The sequence below is a fragment of the Saccostrea echinata genome, unplaced genomic scaffold (genome assembly GCF_033153115.1).
Source record: "Saccostrea echinata isolate AGI-Se365-2 ecotype Australia unplaced genomic scaffold, CSIRO_AGI_Sech_v1 ptg000014l, whole genome shotgun sequence".
Lineage (NCBI taxonomy): Eukaryota > Metazoa > Mollusca > Bivalvia > Ostreida > Ostreidae > Saccostrea > Saccostrea echinata.
Window position 1 is genome coordinate 17,648,084 of NW_026889763.1, and position 20,945 is coordinate 17,669,028.

At 35.0% G+C, this 20,945-nt stretch overlaps 4 protein-coding genes across 6 annotated transcripts in view; 2 read left to right on the forward strand and 2 right to left on the reverse strand.

Annotated features, from left to right (window-relative positions):
* LOC133186864 (uncharacterized) overlaps positions 1-13,105 on the reverse strand; it is a 51,780-nt gene extending 38,675 nt beyond the window's left edge. The window contains exon 1 of the mRNA XM_061322233.1: positions 12,825-13,105. Within this exon, the coding sequence (XP_061178217.1) occupies positions 12,825-12,921 (97 nt within the window). The 5' untranslated portion in view covers positions 12,922-13,105. The remainder of the gene's footprint in view (positions 1-12,824) is intronic.
* Positions 1-20,945, forward strand: part of LOC133186872 (sulfotransferase 1B1-like) — a 492,412-nt gene that overhangs the window by 175,253 nt on the left and 296,214 nt on the right. The window lies entirely within an intron of this gene.
* LOC133186862 (cysteine--tRNA ligase, cytoplasmic-like) overlaps positions 1-20,945 on the forward strand; it is a 70,735-nt gene that overhangs the window by 43,758 nt on the left and 6,032 nt on the right. Inside the window, exons 1-4 of one of the 3 annotated variants that reach the window (XM_061322229.1) lie at positions 18,231-18,364; positions 19,206-19,391; positions 20,100-20,198; positions 20,572-20,700. In XM_061322229.1, the coding sequence (XP_061178213.1) occupies positions 19,281-19,391; positions 20,100-20,198; positions 20,572-20,700 (339 nt within the window). In that variant the 5' untranslated portion in view covers positions 18,231-18,364; positions 19,206-19,280. Of the gene's footprint in view, positions 1-18,230; positions 18,365-19,205; positions 19,392-19,767; positions 19,795-20,099; positions 20,199-20,571; positions 20,701-20,945 lie in introns of those variants that run through there. The other 2 variants (XM_061322228.1, XM_061322230.1) reach the window with 2 other exon arrangements.
* LOC133186865 (DC-STAMP domain-containing protein 2-like) lies at positions 16,963-18,709 on the reverse strand. The gene is made up of 5 exons (XM_061322234.1): positions 18,636-18,709; positions 17,987-18,480; positions 17,620-17,760; positions 17,258-17,390; positions 16,963-17,161 (listed from the first exon to the last, which is right to left on the reverse strand). Exons 1-5 carry the CDS (start codon positions 18,637-18,639, stop codon positions 16,968-16,970), a joined length of 966 nt encoding a protein of 321 aa, XP_061178218.1. The 5' UTR covers positions 18,640-18,709; the 3' UTR covers positions 16,963-16,967.

Genomic DNA, 20,945 nt, shown 5'->3' on the forward strand with positions numbered 1-20,945 from the left:
CTTGGATGCAGGATCCCTTTCTCTAATTGCGATGTCTCAATTGGCTAAATTCATACCGTAATATTGGAGAGTGTATGCCCAACCCTGATCGACCTAGCAGACACGGATACACCTATAGATAACAGGGATTTATCAGTGCCTTCTCATGGGCCGAAATTCGGCCTCATTCCCAATTGAAAATGAGTTCAGTTTTTCCAATTTGGCAGTATTTTTTCCCAATTGGTGAACAATGCTTTTATTTTTAATTATCTTTGGAAAAAAGTAAAATTGTCAGATTGTCTGTAATTTTCATCTATTTAACTCATTTAGCAAAGCTACAGTCATAACACATGTTTAAAAACACTGAAAAAACATCGCCAACTTTTAATCCGAATTTCCTCCGTTTTTCTAAAAATGATGATATTGTGTAATTATATAGATTTATTAAGTTATTTCCACCTACTCTATTGATCTGCAAGTGAATAGGACTTTTAGAAAATGTGTACTTAGTATAATTTTTGCAGGAGGTTTATAATCTCCAGAAACAGATACTTTAATGACCTAAATTGAAATCTCATACACACATGTACATGTACTACCCTAAGTTGTAAAAATACTTTATACTCATTGAAGTCCATTTTACCTTTATTAGTCTATTATTCATAATTGATCTTGTATCATTGTATGATGAAGATGGATCATATTTAATTGTCGTTTGGTTGCCCAAATTAGAGTTCATGCTGAAATGTTAAATGAATTACCCCTGAATACGTGATTTAACCAACATTTTAAAAAAAATTTCCAATTTCATCAAATAGCCGATAATTTTTTCCCAATTCCCCAAAAATGGTGTTTCCCAAAATCATAGACTGATAAATCCATGGATAATAGTGAAGCCAATTTAGTGTTGAGAGATACATCTTAGTTGAAGTAAAGCTGACTGGTATTTCACTGGATAAATTCAAATGTGTATAAAACATTTTGTTAATTTATAGAAGTAATTTTAATATACAAATCTTTGCAAATTTGATACTCAATTGAGATCAGAGCCCTCTGAATTACTATAATAAAAGTAAATAATGAGCATTGCCTACTGTGCAGGTACATAACAAAATTTAAAGAAGGACTTGATTGAGAAATTATTGGAACATTAAATTTGATAGCTGCATGATCAAATTATTATAACTTTTATTTCAACGTTAATTACTTTCAATATTGTTAAACAATTAAATTGTATTTTTCTTCAATCTAAATTTAACTTAAATTTGGATCCTTATTTTTAGTTTGTGGGAATACTGAGGTTTATAACACATCACATATCACTGAAGAGCACAAAAAGAAGTTGAACATCATGAACCAAGCACTGACTGATAAACAAAAATCAGAACTAAATGAAAATGACATTCAGTCTAAAGTTAGAAATGAATTAAAATTAAATAAAAAGAGTTATGTGATCTAGACAATAAAACTTAAAAGTACTATTGACGTGTATTATTTTCATTAAAATAAACATTGCTGGTATTTTAAAATGAAATTGTTGAATCCTAAATTATTTTTATTTTTATTTTTCGACCACCCAATGCATTTTTTGGAGACAGAAAATCGTAAACCAAAAAAAATAAAAACTTTGGCCTGAGGGACTGTATATTCTTCAAAATACACATCTATCAAAGTTTTTGCTTTATGAAGTAAAAATGACAACAATAAATTGAATGCAGAGAGATAGCCTACTGTCAATTACATTGACCGAAACTGGGAGAAAGAAAAAAAACAGCTTCACTGAAAGACTCCTCCATATCTCCCTCAGAACTTAGTATTTTGATCAAGGTGATGAAATTTCACTGAAATCCATGGGTCAAGTAAAAGTTGTATCTGGTAAACAATCAAACAGACATGATTGAACACATGATCACCTCTCCTCCTCGTTAGCAGAAACAATCATTCACCTGTTTTTAAACAAATGGTTTTACAGCATCTCACTATCCCCCTCAGGTACCTGGATTGTGCATTATGGAAGTTTAACCTCATTTTTGTTGCTCATAAGGTATTGAACCAGTTTAGAATTCTGGGTAAGTTTAGCATGTATGAACTACTGGAAATACTGCTAAATGATTTTAAGAGTTGTGTATGTACTAGCTATATGTCTAGCCAGCAAGCATGGAATGACAGTGCTGTTTATCTTGCTAGATTTATAGGAAATCCCAGAAGGATTCATCGAAGAAAACCTTTATTAATGGACTGAGAAATAAATTACTGATTGTGTTATTGTCAGATCATTATTTCTTTTCAGTGTTTATTCACAAGATTCCAAGATGGATGACTATTTTAATTTCCAAATACTGCTGCATGCATGCACAGCATCAAGAAAAACAAATATTTTGCGCTAACTTAATATTAAGACATAATGTTGGTTTGAATTTACCCATTTTTAGCTGTATTAACTTTCACATACCTTTGTACGTTGAAATAGCATTAAATAGCATTTTCTTGAGATGAGTGATGGGGAGTGTTTAGCAAGTGAGAGGTGTACATAATGGTAATTTGTTTGGTCAAGTCAATAGAAAGGAGATGAAGTGATGAAGAAAGTGTAATGCTCTCTTGCTTCAATGGCCAGCGTAATCTCTCCCCATTTAAAAATCAATTTATTCAGCATGAGAAGACTGCTAAATGTACAAACTTGTGTAAAATGAATTGTTTGGGGATGGGATTAAGGGTATAAGAAATGAATTAGATGGGAATCACAGAGGGATTATTTACCTTCTTTAAATCAATTACTGTATCAAAAATTAGCATTGACTTCTTAAAAGGGTTTTGAAATGCCTTTGCCTTTGGGTTATATATTTTTATGGAAAATAGTCCACTTTTCAAAGGCAATATCTTTTTCCCATGGGTTGAACATTTATCCATGGCTTTTAATTCTTGTTAAAAGAGAACATTTAAGTCTTACAAAATGTCATGATTTGTGTAAGATTATATGATTTTCATGTTGTAGGTAAAGATTAAAACAAAGACCCTTTGTAGGAGGGCAGGTCCAGCCTTTAAAGGTACATGTTCTTAGGAGAGAAGGGACAAATGATATCCTTCCAATTACAAAAATTAAACCCCCCACCCTCCTTCAAATTTTTAAGTTTCAACTGAGAGTAAAGTGAGTCCAGATGTGGTATTAAAGCATGCTCATTAATCTTCACTGTGGAAGCTGTGCTGACAGATTTTGCCAACCCATACTCTTTGAAAATTTGACATTGTAAATAAACCACGGGGCTTTTTTGTCTGGGGTCCCACCAGAAGCTCTCAATCACGCATGCAGATTTAATACTTTTTTGCAAATTAAGAGCAGGGGTTAAGTTACACCTGTCACTTAAATAAAATGTCAATTGCTACCACATTTTTGTTATGCAATCTACAGGTTCTGTGCCAATAGCTAACATATATTGATTGCACACCTTTGTTAGAGTTCTGTTACCTAGTATTTTATAGAACCCCTAGTGAATTGATACTTAGCATGAAAGTTTATATATACTCAGATAAGGAGGGATTTATAATCTCTTACATTTAACTATAATTAAAATTCTTAAGATTTCTGACTTTATTAAGTCACATCTCAATCTGTACAGTGCATAATCAGTTGGAATGATTGAAGGAGGAGTTGGTCCAGAACTTGGCCTGAGATGACTTGTGTATAAGGAGTTTTGTGTTGTGTCGGAACTACTCTTGAGTCTTATCAGTTAACGAGAAAAACAAACTCCTTGTCTTGTTAACTTCACAACTCCAACAAACAATCAATAAACTAGTGAAATTGATCTTGATCATCAGCTAAAATAAGGTTATTTAATCAGCACTATATCTAGTGATACACTCAGACAGATGTAGATTAATATGTATAGCCACCACTGCAGTAGTTAATAGAATAACATTAAGTATCAGCTAGTATTATAATAACTTAAAAATCCTTGAGCTTAATTTTAGTATCTAGTGTTGTGAATATAGCTTGTAGAGAATAGCGGTGTGTAAATAGCCTGGTAAATAAATGATAAACTGTCAAAAAGCTATAAATAGCTATAGTGCAGCTCACGAGTATCTGCCGAAAAACACCAACCTTAGTGGACCCCCGGTCCATGCTTTTGAGTGGACTTTGAAAAATGTCGGTGTCTTTGATGTTTTGTTTTCAGCACTAAGCTGGCACATTGTGTGATACGATGTGTACACACTGGGAGACAGTGAGTTTGCTTATATATCAGTGGATAGCATTACACTGTAGCTAGAAGTGATAAACAAAATTGCTGATACATGTATAAACAGCTTCAAATTGCTGATACATGTATATTAGTTGCCCTGATAGGATAGCAATGCAATAAAGTTACATACTAGTGACAGAGAGCTTTAAATTACTAATTATAGCAGGATTAGCAGAGGATTATAATACATAATTGCTAAAGATAATACACATAATACACTGTCAAACAACTATAGATACTACCAACTAGAGCAGCATTAAGCACAAGTTATAGAAGTTTTCCTTGTGTCAGTAATGACTACCAAAAGACAATTTCAGTGGTAAAGAAAACAAAATTGCACATGTCCAGTTGGTAAAATTGATGAAATGTTCATAAGCTACAGAATGCTAGATAATCTAGTAGCAGTTGCTACAGCAGTAATTGCTAGAGTTAGCAGTTTTTTTTCAGCATAGTGTTGCTCTGTGAAATTCTAAGTATTAACTGTAATACTATTGGAAATTAGAATGAAAAACATTGAAGACACAATAGTTTTAGGTTGAAAATCTGCTGTAAAACGAAAAAGTAATTCGTCCAGAAAGCCATTATTATATAATCTTTCACTGATAACAGACTGGGTATCATTTTGTTTTTTTTAAGGATACATCATTTGATACAGCTAAAAAGTCTGTATGCTTGCTTGCATAGTTAGGGAAGGATGAACAACTGATGAATGCAGAGATTTCTCGTATTCAGAATAAATGACAAACATGCTTTGATACACACATTAGTTGCTGGTTTCGATTTTAGTCAATGCTGGAATGCATTACTCCATCAGATGAGCAGAATTGATAAGGAGGATTCAGTTATAAATCACCTCATATTGTAATTCTTTTGTCATCGTACAACTAGTAGAATGCTCATGCATGTGCAGCAGTTAAACAATGCATTCTATCTTTATAAACCTCCACATCTAAGGGCTGCGTAATTATGGTATACCAGCAGGGTGTACCGCTGAGCACACTACGAATGTAAGCAATTCTGATGTTTAACTTTGGGCGTAGTTTGACATATTTTCTGTCATAACCATTCTTTGTGTTTACAAAATGGCAATTTATTGTAAGAACAAATCTGTTTTCAGAGTTATTACATGGCTCTCTGAGCCGCAGGTGAAGAAATCAGAAATCATTTATCCCCAAAATACCCAATCTGGACTCATCCATATTTTATATCGGCTTTGTAATCGGGATGTTGTTTGATTTCGATTAAATGCTTGGTGAATCCCCAAATGATGGGTCTCCTTTGAGCCCTGTGGGGCTGATCTGTTTTTATCGGGCCACTATAATACCTGTACAATTTAATGTCTCCATTAGTCATACATGACTGGTAGAACATGACACAGTCCCCCAATGTGGCAACTGTTTTTTTTTTCATGCAAACACCAAGTGAATCAGCTAGGCAGTCTATTGCACCAGCTGCAGTGATGAAAATGACTTAGAAAATTTCTAATTAAGCCCTGTGGAGATGTGGCCAGGAATTATATAGCTTTGATCAAATAATTATACAAAAGAAATGTATTGATCTCTACCAAAAAATTCTTAGGCTCCGGGGCATGATCAGGTGTAGTGCATCATATAAAAGGCGGAACATTCATTATGGCTGATTGTAGGGTAGAGAAAGTAAAAATTCCCAAGGACTACAATTATCTGTAAAGGCCCTAAATATTCAGAAAACTGTCTCCACTGAGAGATGACCCATTAACGTGAATTATCTCCCTTTGAAATTCTTTATCTGCCTTTCAGTTTAATCAATGTTGACCTATGACTAATTGATGTAACCTTGCAATTTGGAGGAAATAAGAAGGGTGAGATGATGATTAGAATGATGATGATTATGATGATGATGATATTGATGATGATCATAGTGATGATGAAGATGATAATAATGAAGGGAAAAGAGAACAATTAAAGAGATTAAATGGGTGGAGGCAATGGCCACTAAGTTGCTGTTGTTGTTGACATTGCCAAAAAAGGAAAGAAGAGTTCAAACTTGACAGTAAAATAAAATGTCCAAGAAGTGCTGAGCTGTGACCAAGGTTTGAACCTTCATCATTTGATCTGAGACATGATTATTCAGATCAAAGATGAAATAGTTATTGCAGCTATCTTCTGAGAGATGTAAGCTGCATATAAACTGGCTGGCCCCATCAAATATAGATAGAGAGTCCTGAATAAAGACCAGGGTTTTATGTCTGTCTGTCAAGAAGTCTTACAGTAATTTGTGTTTTATGTCTCTGTTAGCTTGCCTTTTTGATACATCAGAGAATTGTTTTAATGTCCTATCTTCATTTAACATGCAAGGCATATTGGGCAAACTTTCTTCCATTGGTAATGAAGTATGTGCCTGTTAGATGTTTGTGCTTACACGTCCAATAATTGAATGTGTAAGACATGAAGTATTTGTGGTCATTTTGTGATAATCTCTCCCAGTAAGAACCATTCATTTAATTGGCTACTATTTTCTTTTTTCTGATGATGCACTGCAAGAATTACGCTTTGTATAAAAATTGTGTTATTGTTCTATCAGATATGTTTTCATTGGATAACTGCTATTTCTGGTCTTTGTTTTTGCTGGAAATTGCACAGAATTGACTTAATCAAAGTATGGTGTACTCTAGCTGCTTTGATATCCTGGAATTCCTAGACATTGCTTTATGGTGGCCATTTCCTGATGCCTATAAATATTTAATTTTCACTTTTTGTAGGGTGCCCTGGAGAGCGGGCAGTGATTGACACTTAGTGGTCAGATCTGTGTATTGATTCCTCCAGTTGTTCCCTCTAATATTCTATTGCTCTTTGTAGATAATCACAGTAGCTATTCTGTAGTTATACAGTTGTATTATCCATCTTCAAAGTCCCTCACAAGGACTAATTAGACAATTGTAATTACCCACAATCCATTGTAGGTAAAGGTCATTGTCAGTTCATTGCAGGACACTGGCAGGCAGTTATAGGTAATAAGCTTATAGATATCTGTATGTATGCTATAAAATAAGGATATTGTTTTACTCAGATTTCCTTCTTCATTTTCAGTTAATTAGCTTCTCTACCTGTATCAAAAAATGGTAATACAATCATAGTTCTAATCATACTAAAATTTTTCTTTGGTATATGTCTAATTAAGCTGATAGCCATTCTCAGATTTTCTTGTCTTCCTGTTACCTGAGCATGTTTGTCAAAACTCTATAATTTTCTCTTCATTTTAAGCCAGTTGTCATAGAAACCCTTTTGTTCATGCATCTTTGATAGTAGTGGACAGATTGACCCTGGTCTAGGTGATAGCCCTGTGTCATGTCTAGTGTCATGTGTCCAGCAGCTAGCCAGGAACTCATTTCCATATTGACTTTCCATCTGTTGTGGAAGATTTTCCTCTACAACTTCTGCTACTTTGAGCCTGGTTTATGTACTGCTGGCAGTGATAACCCACTACTGATGTTGACCTGAGATGACCCTCCTGTCTGTCATAGTCTTGGAGGCCCGCTTCCTGTAGAGCTTCTCCAGGGAATGGTGCTCTAATGGACAGTGCTTGTCCATCAATGGGAGTGTTGTACAATACTGCTGTCTGTCCAGGTCACCATGGGGAGGGATAATTGACAGACAGGAAAGGGAGATTTGGGGAATTCACACAGATGGTATGTCTGTGTGTATTTAGAGGGAGATTTGGGGAGTTCACACAGATGGTATGTCTGTGTGTATTTAAAGTGAGAGATGGGGGATCCACACAGATGGTATGTCTGTCTGTATTTAGAAGGAGATGGGGGGATCCACACAGATGGTATGTCTCTCTGTATTTAGAGGAAGATAGGGGGAATTCACACAGATGGTATGTCTGTGTGTATTTAGAGGGAGATAGGGGGGATCCACACAGATGGTATGTCTGTGTGTATTTCTGCCTTCAAGGACATTAATTAACCAGATAAAGGAAGGCTTTCCTTGATACATAGTTCAGTTTTCATGAATGATTTTTTTTTCTTTCATGATTTTCAGACGCAATTAGGATATACATGTATTCATGTATTTGAGAGATTTAAGAGCTCTACAAAATTTGTATTAAAGCTGAGAGAATTGGGACACATTTATGTAACTGTGGTTACCCAATAGTCCATAAGGTACTGCTTCATTCTTTAAAGGAAAAAATAAATACAGTATATTTGATAACCACTTAGGGGCACTCTGGTTTAAAATGTGTGAAACCAACCACTTAAGGGATTAATGAGGGAGTTATGGGTGTACTTAAGATCTTAGAATAACAAAATTTTGGAAGGTTTATCTAGTATTATTGTTCCCTATGCTTGCAAATTGACGTCAAAATAAAACATGGCTGGTAATTTTTATTGTCAACTTCTCTTCTTTATTTAGTCCTCACTTACTTGTCAAAAGTTAAAGAAAGGGTTCATTTTTTATTCTCCCGTATCACAATAATGTAAAATTACATGTGTGTATTTATTTTTTTTACACCTATTTTTAAAAACGTATTACATAGCTGTAATGATAAGGATTAAAGGTTTTTTATAAAGTGATCCTATTATGTCAACATTGTTACACATCTGAGAGACTTCCAGTTCTCATAGTCCGTGGATTGATCTGGATTAGAAGACAAGTATGGATACACAGGAAGTGCTTCAATAATTGGCACTTTTCTTTCAAGCTGAGATAGAAGGGATTATCTAGAAAAAGTGCTGTTCGCTTGGTGTGCGGCTTCACATCACAGATCAATTGAACTGCCATTGTTTTTTCTGTTATCTGCCCAATCAGCCAGCAAATAAAAACTCTTCTTGCTCTCTCTTGTGAAAACTGAAACTAAGGCTCAATACTAAATACAACTGCGAAAAATAATGCTCCATTAATTTTTACGAGTCAGTTTGGTGACATTACAAAGTCATGAAAAATTCTATCTCCAACTTTATGTTCAACTGTTCCTCACTTAACCCAAATATTGCCCCAGAATTATTTTTTTTTTTTTGGTATTCCATGAGAGGGAACTATCAATATTTCTCAAGTGGTCCACACATACATTAGGAGAGGGAATCTGTAGCAACCAGAAAGTCTGATTCAACTCTGAAGAGCACCCTGGGAAGAAATCAAGATGAAGGAATATTTAGCTACAAACGTACATGTACTTCAAAATTAATTATACTAGAGACAGTTGCATCATGAACTGAGACATGCTTCATAACTAAGTGATGAGGTTTTCACATTATACCGCCAGGTATCTGAGAATGCTGATGATATCCAGGTAGTCCTTTGAATACATGTAAAATTTATAGCCAAGTGGTAAAATTTCTCAACCAAATAAACAGAATGATTTTGATAGAGCCTATTATCTCCCCTGACTTGACTTGTGTAGAAAACATACAAAGATAAATTCAGACAATGATTATATGCCCCGAGTTGGATTTAGCTCACTGCAGTCATGTAAGAAACATCTGTGCCTTGCATTATGACTAATGTCTTCCTCTTCAATATCTAATAAATAGTATACAGATTAGTATTATTTGAAGCCTCTTCTTCAAATAGAAACATAATTGAGAAATTTTATAGTAGCTGTTCAGTGACCAGTTATTAATATTTTTGTTAATCTGCACAATTTTTTTTGTTATGGGTTCTCCAGCCCAATTAATGTGCACGCGGGGCTAGTTCATGGTGTGTTATGAGTATGCGAGCAAGCTCATATCTGGGGATATCATGATTTACAATTTTGAATGGCAGGGTTCATCTTGATACAGTCTACCTGTACAATTCTAACAAAGCTCGATCTGTCATCCTACTGCACGGGGACAAATTATATAATGACATCGTCACGAGAATGAATTAATAGAGAAGACAGGTATATAAAAGATACAATCAAATGATGTTTTAGTCCTATCATTTTTTTTTTTGAATGTTTAAACTCTAGGTTGATCTGGTAACATTATGAATACTTCCGTGACTTGAGAGCTGTAATTGACTAGGTTTTGGCGCCTGTAGATGTTCGACATATACAATGAACCATAGAATGTTTGGAGCATAAAAACCTAAGATTTATATAATGACCAAATCTGTATGTCTACTTAATTAATGTCCTTATTTTACAATCATTAATTGTAGGTGCGGTTACACTTCCAATCAGTATTTTCAAAATTGCTTTTTAAAATCCTGTAGATCGATCTTAAACTTTTTTTTTCATGATAAATTATTTTAGCAGTTGCATGGATAGTAAACATATTTTGAAATCCTCGCATTGAATAAAAAAAAACTGATAAGAAAAAATGTAACAAAGCGGCACACAGGTGTTTGATTTAGGCAATTTTACACCTGTATCTGCTGCGTCAGTATTGTTTCACCTGCCAGACCCAGAACAAACTTTCTTGAGCCATTTTTTTCAGGTAATTAATGCAGTCAGAGAGAATTTTGATTAGAGACTGTAGTTTCATTAAATACTGCCTGCAGGCATCTGGAAATTTGTCTATGAACACAGAGAAAATTGGTCTATGTTGAAATTTTTTAGCAATTGATAGTGTTTATCTCTTAACAATTAGCCTCCCCGACACCTTCTTGGCTTATTGTCTTGGTCTGTTAACGGGATTCTGTGTAATCGATTTTCAAACCTCCAGATTCAATATCACACAAAAGAACAGGCCTTTTAATTTCATTTTCTAATGGGGTTTATGTCTTGGGGACATTGAAAGTTTTGATGAAAAAACTTGTATTAATTGGATTGTGGAACATGTTTGGATTAAGGTATTATTTTAATTTCTGAAGTTAATGTCTGTTTGTACACAACTGAAATGGGAGGTGGAATTTTTATCAATGATTTCAATTGATCATTTAATTGTCATCAGATTTCTCTTTAGGTTTACATGTATATACAAAAAATTTATGTATGTATATTCTATATATGGAAGATACAAAATATATTGTCAGCCCTCATTTCTCTTTATCAAAGTATTGCTTTCCTTGAAAAGTCTGTTTTCATGTTTGACCTTAAAAGTCAATATTTTTTAAATTCTGATAATTTATGAAGATAGTTTTTATGCTATTTTGAGATAAAACAATAGAGTACAAGCAAATGATGAAGATATTTAATTATAGATAAGTATACTTTTAATGACATTTCCTTGGGGAATTGGAGGTAAACTGAACCTCGCTCTGTTTGTCTTTGACCAGGTGACTGTCTTTGATCTTGAAGCTTTTTTTAATTGGATTGGTTTGTGTATTGATTTCCAGTAGCTGCTGTCTTTGACTGACAGAGAAGACACTAAATAATTAACGACCTTTACTTTCGCATATTGTCCCTCAAATCCAGCATCTTTCTTTGTGTTCTTAAAGATTTTCTCCAAGTCTTGTCCTTAGAAAAGGGTCACGGCCCCGAGAAAACTCGGATCATTACCTAGCAGATAAATGCAGTTAAATTATTGCTCATTTACCTGGGTATTTATCGCGTGGAGTAATGATTCGTTATTCTCCAGAGGAGATTAATTTTCTCTTAAGTAAATGTACAGCCAGATTCATGTTTAATGAAAAATGTATTAAAAACTTGATAATATTAAGTGCATATTTAGATAGCATTTTTGTGGAGTGGAGGTCCCTCAGTTGGTATCCCAGTGACTGTTTACAGATAACATTTGAGTGGGAACCCTCCGAGGACCACGTTGATAGCTTTAGGGTAATTCCTCACTGATTAGGAACCCAGCAGTCCTTTTATATTAATGGCAAAAAACATTGTTCAAATGTATGACTAAGAAATTTGAAAGTGGCCTGAGCCTTTGTGAGTTGTGATCTATGTTTATGTTTTCTGTTAGTAATAAAATGGGCAAACACCATCCATTATGTATAGGGACATTACAAAAATCGACAGGAAAGAAAAGCGTTGTAAAGCCTCTCTAAGGTTTACGTGTAAAACTGATGGTGGCGATTTCCATGTGATTTCCTGTCAAGTTCTCTGTGCGTTTGAGAGATCACAATTTCCCACACTTGGTCTCGAAGACTGAAAATTCCAGAGGGAAATTCGGAATCCAGCATTTTAGAGTTCGGCAGTTTTATTTGAATTTATTGATCTCTTAGCTGACCATTTTTTCCTCATTTCTCATGATCTTTGTCTCCCCAGTATTGAAGGGAAAAAATATAAAAAGTTCTATTTTACAGATAATTCCAGTAATGAAGAATCTATAACCACTTTGTAATACAATCACTGATTTCTATCTTAAGTCATTTCTTTGTGTTTTTCACTCAAAAGACTTCAGTTTGAATTATCAGTATTGTTAACATTTTTTTTTCTCTCAAATTGTTATGCGTCTGTTTTATGCATTCTTATGAAAGGGAGATCTTGTCATGCCTTAGTCTTTTAATTACCAAAAATGCTTTGAAGTTGTTAAGTTTCAAAAGGGCTTAAAGATTACGAAAGAATGAAGGTTCATTTAAGAAAATTGTCAGATTAAACCACCTTTTAAATTGCTTAATCTTCATAGTATTATTGAAACTGAATAAGATTATCATGCTGAAATAACCTAGTGGAGACTTCTGAGAGGACATTGTTTTTTTAATAAACCAGGTGAAAATTTAAAAAAAGAGCTTAATGTGAAAAAAATGTACTCACAATTAAGGCCATCCCACATGTCATCTGGCCCACCATTAACCAGTGAAGTCCAAAATTGTAACAAAAACAGAAATACTGGGGCCATGCTTAGATCCATTGACAAAGTGATATAACTTAGAATTTAATCCACAAACATTGTCAAATCAAGCAAGGTGTGTCTAATGGGACAGTTATAAATGTTCACATGCTTTACTCCATGTTAAAATGACTGTCTGGTCCTAATCTTATAGATGTTTGTATCTACTGATTTACAGCAGTCCATTGTAAGCACATGTGTTCAGTGTTGTGTTTATAATAGCTACTGTCATTTTTTCTTCCAGCCATTTCATCAACCAATGGAATCGCAGAAAAGAATGGGGTGGTCTTAGACCGTGCCAGAGTTATCTTCCTTTTGGAGAGTGGAGTAGAACTGAGAGATTAAACATAGATTCACTCTCTGTTGTACAAGGAGTGGACATTATAATTGTTACAGGTAAGTTGTTAAGACTGGACATAATAATTGTCACAGGTAAGTTGTTAAGACTGGACATGATAATCATGACAGGTAAACTGTTAATCTGATTAATTTGTGTCAAGGAGAACTCTCAGTACTCCGTTGTCAGTAATTTAATTATTTGAGTCTAGTCAATGAACAAATAATTTTAATGACTGAGCATACATTAAATAATGAATGATGATAAAAAAGTAAATATGATTTTTTCAAAGCACTGCATTGTTCTGAATCATAGTGATATCTTCATTTTTTTTTTTTTTTGGAAAGCAATCTGTCAAGCAAAAATTTTAAATATGTTTCACAGAAAAATTGTTCATAAACTTTACTTTTTTTTAAATTCGCTAGCACGCTTCATGAAATATGCCCACGTGACAAGTCTGTGTGATTTACACACCAATAACTCACACAAAACTTAAAAACATTCCCTAATTATGAAAAAAGGAATGGGCAATACTGAAGACATCACTGTGCAGTATTGCTTGTTCACTATGAAATGAAGTGTTAAGAACTAAGGAGTTCTCTCCCTTATTATTGGTTCTGAATGCTAGCTATATATAAGCCTACAGTAATAAATACCCTCTAAGGCATTGTATACTTTCTGTATGTATTTCATCATTTTAATTTTCACTTTCATTTTCAGAACTACTTGTGTTCTCCAAATTGAAATACACATCACACAAAAGGAGTGAAACTGAAAAACATGGGTAGGCCTATAGTCACCAGGTTTTTCTACATTTCCAGGAATCAGAGATATAGATCAGATCAGAATGAGCATGGCCATTGTCTTTATATTCTGTAAAACAGCAGGACATATTTCTGTTCTAACAGTAAGTTTATGAAATAGCTTAAAATGATATTTTTTTTCTTCAAAGTTTATTTACAAAGTCTTATAAATTCAAAAAAATGTACTATACGTAATCTATAATGTTACACTATTTGCTGTGTTTGAAAGAGAAAAAGAAATCTGAATACACATGCACGGTAGGGTTTTAAAGTTATGAAGGAACTGAAATAGTTTTATTTTTATGATATATGTTAATGTAATATTTTGAAATGTAAGACTTTATTTTGTCTTTTTTATAAATGCCTTGTCCACCTGTTTTTTTGTGACTCTCAAGAAGAATCGAGAATCTGTTTCATTATCAAGTTGTAATCGCTGTTAAAAAAATAAGTGTTTTCACTTGAAAAGAAAACTAAGTAAATAACACATCCTATAGTTTAGAACTTCCAGATACAAATCCTTCAAATATACAGCACCACTTAAGTGTTCTCTGAAATATCTCATCCTTTCCTTTGCCCTATAAAATGTTTGTAAGTACATTGTACCAATGTTCTTCAGAATTATTCTTTGTATCCATCCTGTAGGACTCTATTTTACAGACATTATTGTCATACTGGTGTTTCTTGTTGAGTTGAGGTAGAATTAGGATCTTCCAGGGTTGGATTTGGAGCGGTTTCCTGTGTTGGAGAGGTGTCACTTGGATTTGTAGTGGATTTCTGTGTTTGAGAAGTGTGACTTGGATTTGGAGTGGATTCCTGTGTTGGAGAGGTGTGAGTCCTCCTGTCCATGGATTGGCCATCAGGAGGGGGCCCTGATGGTAATAAGCCTGTCTTGGTAAGAGACTCTAGAGCCAGAGATACACCACGAGTAAGATCAGAGGGGGGTCCTGAGGGTAAGCCAGTCTGGGTAAGAGACTCTAGATCCAGAGGCACAATAGAAGTAAGATCAGGTATTTTCTTTAGATCTGAAACTGATTCCTCTAGCGAAGAAACTGGGGAACCTTTCATAATTCCAAACATGCCTGATCCTTTAGGATTTTCTCCAGTCTCTAAAGCATCAGAGAAGGCTGGATTGTCTTGTCCTTCAATACTTGGTTCTTTGTGCTTGTCTAGTGTTTCATCGCTAGGTTCTTTGACCTGTCCCTTGCCACTCTCTTCTCTATGATCATCTTGCAGTAGTGGATGTGTGTCTGTAGGGTGTGTCGCTACCCAGGAATGATCTACTTCTCCTTCAGATGATCCTTCCCATGAGGGTTGGTCATCTCTCTGGGAGCACAGCAGACATTTTCTCCCCATCTCATTGAAACAATCTTCACAATAATCAGCATAACAACTTGTTCTTGAACAAGTGTAAAAATGCTGAACATCTTTGTCGGAGATTCCACAGTGCAAACAGGAACGTTCAGGGCTGTTACCTCCAAAAATTCCACCAATCAGAGGAAGCTTTGCCAGTGCGTGCTGAGCATCTCTTGCCTGGTTGGAATCTTTTAAGCGTGATCGCATTTGTTGAAGTTTGAATTTTCTCTGATGCAGAATCTTGTTATGTAAATAAACAATCCTCTCTTCCTCTCGTTTCTGGTAGAAGAAGCCACACAAGGCCCGTTTGATTCGATAACAGTAACTCTGTAATATTATAGTCACCAGTACCCCTCCATTGAGGCCCAGGAGTAAGTAGAGGTTGTTGTTATCTGGATAGGAAGGGTAGGGCAGGCACTCAGTGACGTTATACGTAGTGTAATAGCTATCCTGTAATGTTATTCCTTGTACCATGCTTCTGAGAAACCGGGCCAACATACCATCTCCGGTTATTTGAAAGTTGATGTACATTGAACCTGAATAATCGATCTGGATATTTGCATAGGTGTGAACCAGGTAAACAGCATAGTATAGAGCGTAATCAATAAAAACAACCACAGCATAAAATATAATGTTCAGCAACAACTGAAGTATGGCCAGAATACTTTTCTTGATCTCAGAACCACTCAGTGCAAGAGAACTTGTTAATATATACTGAGTAGCCTCATTCTTTTTGAAAGGCAGGACAGATGGTTTTCCAAGTTGTCGACAGTCTCGATCATACCTTCTGAAGTTAAGGGAGATGTAGTTGTTGTCGTAGTCTATCTGGGTGAGGTAATGTTGGAGGTACAGGGCACTCTGTAGAAGCATGAGTAAGAGGAGGAGAGAAGTCCACTGGGTGAGAATAGACAGGCTGGTGTGGATAATGTAGGCATGGAAACTGAACCAGGAAGCAATCTCCACCACCAGCGCTGCCGCTGTCTTGCTTACATCACTGAGTCCTATGAGTTGCCACTCTTTAATGATGTTAAAGTAAAAAGCATTTTTTATAATTTCATAAAGGGCATAAACTCCCTTTCCTATGAATTCTAAGGCATCAGAGACAGTTTCTAAGGGAGTACAGATACCGGAGGTGATTTTCAGTGGTGCGCATAATGCCCCTCCTATGTTTACAACTTCACATATTCCAGAAACAATACCTCGTCGAAATCTGTGAAAAGATGAACAACATGAACCCTTATATTTTTTTTACACTACTGTTAAAGTGGAAATGTTGATGACATGGAAAAATTGATGAAATTAACAATTGCCTGATTATTGTCAAAGTTTCCACTTTTCAACTTTCACTTTTTTGTTTAAAAGCACTGTTAAAAACTAGTAGACTGTCAAAGTTTCCACTCGCCATATTTCTAATGTACAGAAATCATCAAACTTTGACCCCTTCAATGTAACCACTATTACAGTATTTAAAAACATTATTTCATATTGACACATCATATAGTCACAGTAAATGAAACATGTACATTGTACAAGAACATTATAAAAACTGACAGGGTATTTGACAAAAGAAATTCTCACCTACGAATTGTCAAATTGTAATATTTCTCTTTTATAACAGCATGGTCAAATAATCTGTGTTTTGGATGCAAGTTGGCCTCTTGTAAGGTTTCCTCCAGGATTTCCTCTGCTCTAGTTTCCCAAAATTTTCTGTGTTTTTCCTCGTCTTTGTCATTCCACTGAACAAAAACTTCCTCTGTTATAACCTCCCCTGAAACACAGTCATCTCCTCAAAACTATATTACACGAGACAATCTAACGGAATGAAGGTCTAGACCTATAAGAGCGTGTTAGCTGGTACCCTTACCCTGTGCACCTCTCTTTCTTCTTAGACTCCCAATAACTGGAATCTTGTCAATAGTAGATTTACACTTTTTGTAGGCATTATTGAAAAACTTAGTGCAGGAGCTATAGGCACTATTGAACATGGACTTGCATTCCTGAAATCAATAAGAATTGACACTGTTCTTTTTAATACAATTCACATTTCATATTGCCAAGAAAGCACATCAAATGATGTATAAAATGTAATTGGTCCATTTTTGTTTGCTCTTTTTGGTTTTTTCCTTAATTTGTTTCATGTAGTTAAATAAGAATGGTAGAATATAAAATTACAGAATGTCCAAAGTGCCATGCTTTAATTAATTAATAAAAAAGGAAAAGACTGACATCTGCTGCCTTTTTGAGGTAGTTGGCAGCCGAGGACAATCCGGAGGCGGTGGCCTTGATTGCATCGGTGATGGGCTTCATTGCCACCTCAATGTAACCAGCATATTGTCTGACCTTTTCTTCAATCTGAACCATTTGATTCTGAAATCAATGTAGGAAGAATCAGAGTATTCCAGATCTAGTTTACAGACCAATTGAATATGAACGATGCCTTACCAAGAGGAAACAATTTACACAAATTAAGTGACTAAGTGTCCTAGGGTGTCTTAGCAGACATAACCAGCAAATAAAAAAAATATGGCCTTTCGCAGTTTATAAATCTTGGATCATAAGCTTCTTTAACATGCCTAACTTCATTAAGTTTTACCTTAATGCTATTAAAAGGATCTAGGAACTGTTGTTTTAGGTCCCTGGTCTGGTTTTTGATCATCTCTGCACTGCAGCCCATGCTGTTAGACATGCGTTCCATATTGGTGGAGATGTTAGCTACTGGACCACTGACCAATACAGCCAGCAGGAGAGTGTACAGGACCCACCGGCCGTACTTTCCCAGGATCTCCGGCACAAGGATACAGACAATGCATCGACAGGCCACAGAGAGACTCATCGCAATCAACAATACAACAGTGATCGGCCCAGCAATGTACACGGACAGGAAGAAGGCGATGCCATAAAAATACCAGAGAATTCCAAGCAAGGCACCTCCAGCTAGGATACCCCCCACTGCTCCATACACACCACTCAGGTAGGGGTTCTCGTAGAACTGGAATGTGTGCCAATCTGATCTTACCTTTGGTTCCTCAGGGGGAGGGAGGCCCTCAAGGGGTAGAATTGGCTCCTGGGAGGGGGATCGCTTATGGACTATGAAAATTGATTATTTTAAAGAGTTTTTGTAAAATTTTGTTTAAATCAAAACAGGATAAACTTTTAAGTAAAAATAAAGGATTAGCATTCAGTGATGAAATATATACTTTTAAAAAGGACTACACGTATAAAATATGTAAATACATATTTACCCATTGTGATGCACTAGAGGTTGTAGGCTTATCCAGTGTGCTATAAACTTTTGTTTACATGTTTCTTGTTTTTTCAGTTTCCTGCCGAGGGAAGTAAGAGGATGAAGATGTATTACAATAGGATATGTCTGTCTTGTTAATATGGGAATGTTTTAATTTTAACCTTTTTTTGTAGGAAGATCACATGACATTGACATTTCATTATAACTTTGTAATATTGTATTAATTACATGTAGTTAATTAAGATTTGATCATTGTTGACTTTGATTGTTAACATTTTACTGGTCATTACTGTGCCACTTTGATCAGTGAAATGATAATAGTCAGCATGTATCTCTGTTTTATATATTGAGATGTGAATGATGCATTAATCTACAAGTAAATTTATAATTATAGTACTGAGTATATTTTCCAATTCAGTATTCAAAGTGATTTGCCTTCGTTAGTATTTATACTTTTATATATTTTCATTACAAAAATGCCATTTGATATGAATGAGAATTTTCATATGGTATGCAAATATTTTAATTTATATAAAAGATGATGTACAGCTGTATGTCATATTTGTAGGAGGAGTTTGTCCCTCAGAAAGGTCGACGTGTCCTCTGGTACAGCTGCGGCCCCACAGTGTACGATTACTCCCACATGGGGCACGCCCGGTCATATATTTCTATAGACATTCTCAGGAGAGTCCTCCAGAATTACTTCAAGTACGATGTCTTCTACTGCATGAACATCACAGATATTGATGACAAGGTAGGTATTGTGTAAACATCACAGATATTGATGACAAGAACATCACAGATGTTGATGACAAGGTAGGTATCATGTGAACATCACAGATATTGATGACAAGAACATCTCAGAATTGATGACCAGGTAGGTACCCTGTGAACATCACAGATATTGATGACAAAACATCACAGATATTGATGACAAGGTAGGTATCCAGTGAACATCACAGATATTGATGACAAAACATCACAGATATTGATGACAAGGTAGGTATCATGTAAACAGCACAGATATTCATGACAAGGTAGGTATCATGTAAACATCACAGATATTGATGACAAGGTATCTCATGAACATCACAGATATTGATGACAAGATATTGATGACAAGGTATCTCATGAACATCACAGATATTGATGACAAGGTAGGTGTCATGTGAGCATCGCAGATATTGATGACAAGGTAGGTATCGTGTAAACATCACAGATATTGATGACAAGGCAGATATCAATGGTCATTATTATTTATGGCATTAACATCACAGTTAAGTATCAATTGTTAATATGGTGTAAACATCACAGAAACAATCTTAATATGGTGAATTTAAATTAATCATGAATGGAAAGAATAAAGGAGAGCATTTTTTTAAAAGGTTAAAATCTTAAATATTTGATCACTTAAGTGGAATAAAAGGACACAAGTTGATGAGAGCTGTATTGTCGTTCTCAGATCATTAAGAGAGCTCGACAGAACTACTTGTATGAGGAATACCAGAAGAAGGACATGGCTGTGTCTAAGATACTGGAAGATGTGGATGCTGCAATGAAGGTAGAGTTACTGACCATAGATTGTTTTACTTTATTCATGTATACATTTCTGCTTGATTATTTTGATATGAACTTATATATTTAAGTAATAGTTATTTTTTGATAGGTGTGAGCTTTCTACTTTTTTACAGCCCTTCTTGGTCAAACTAGAACAAGAACTTGTATATTTTAGTAATAGTTATGATAGGTGTGAGCTTTCTACTTTTTTACAGCCCTTCTTGGTCAAACTAGAACAAGAACTTGTATATTTTAGTAATAGTTATGATAGGTGTGAGCTATCTACTTTTTTACAGCCCTTCTTGGTCAAACTAGAACAAGAACTTGTATATTTTATTAATAGTTATGATAGGTGTGAGCTTTCTACTTTTTTACAGCCCTTCTTAGTCAAACTAGAACAAGAACAGGACCCAGATAAGAAAGCCATGTATGTCAGGATAAAGACCAAGGTCGAAACAGCTGTGTCAGAGGTCAAGGCCAGTCAAGATGGAGTCAAGGCCAAAGAGGTTGTTGACAATATACAATTTCTCTGTAAGAACTAATACTTGTTCATAGCTACATGTACATTCAAAAATTCTTGTAAATTTGACATGTAGAGATACAAGTACCAATAAATTGAATTAGAAAGATTATGATTTTTGTAAGTTGTACATTTAATTTTTACATCTGGTGTGCCAAAATAGAAATTACACAACTTAGAATACTTAATGTTTTAAAAATATGCACCAGAAAATTATATAAAAAAAAAATC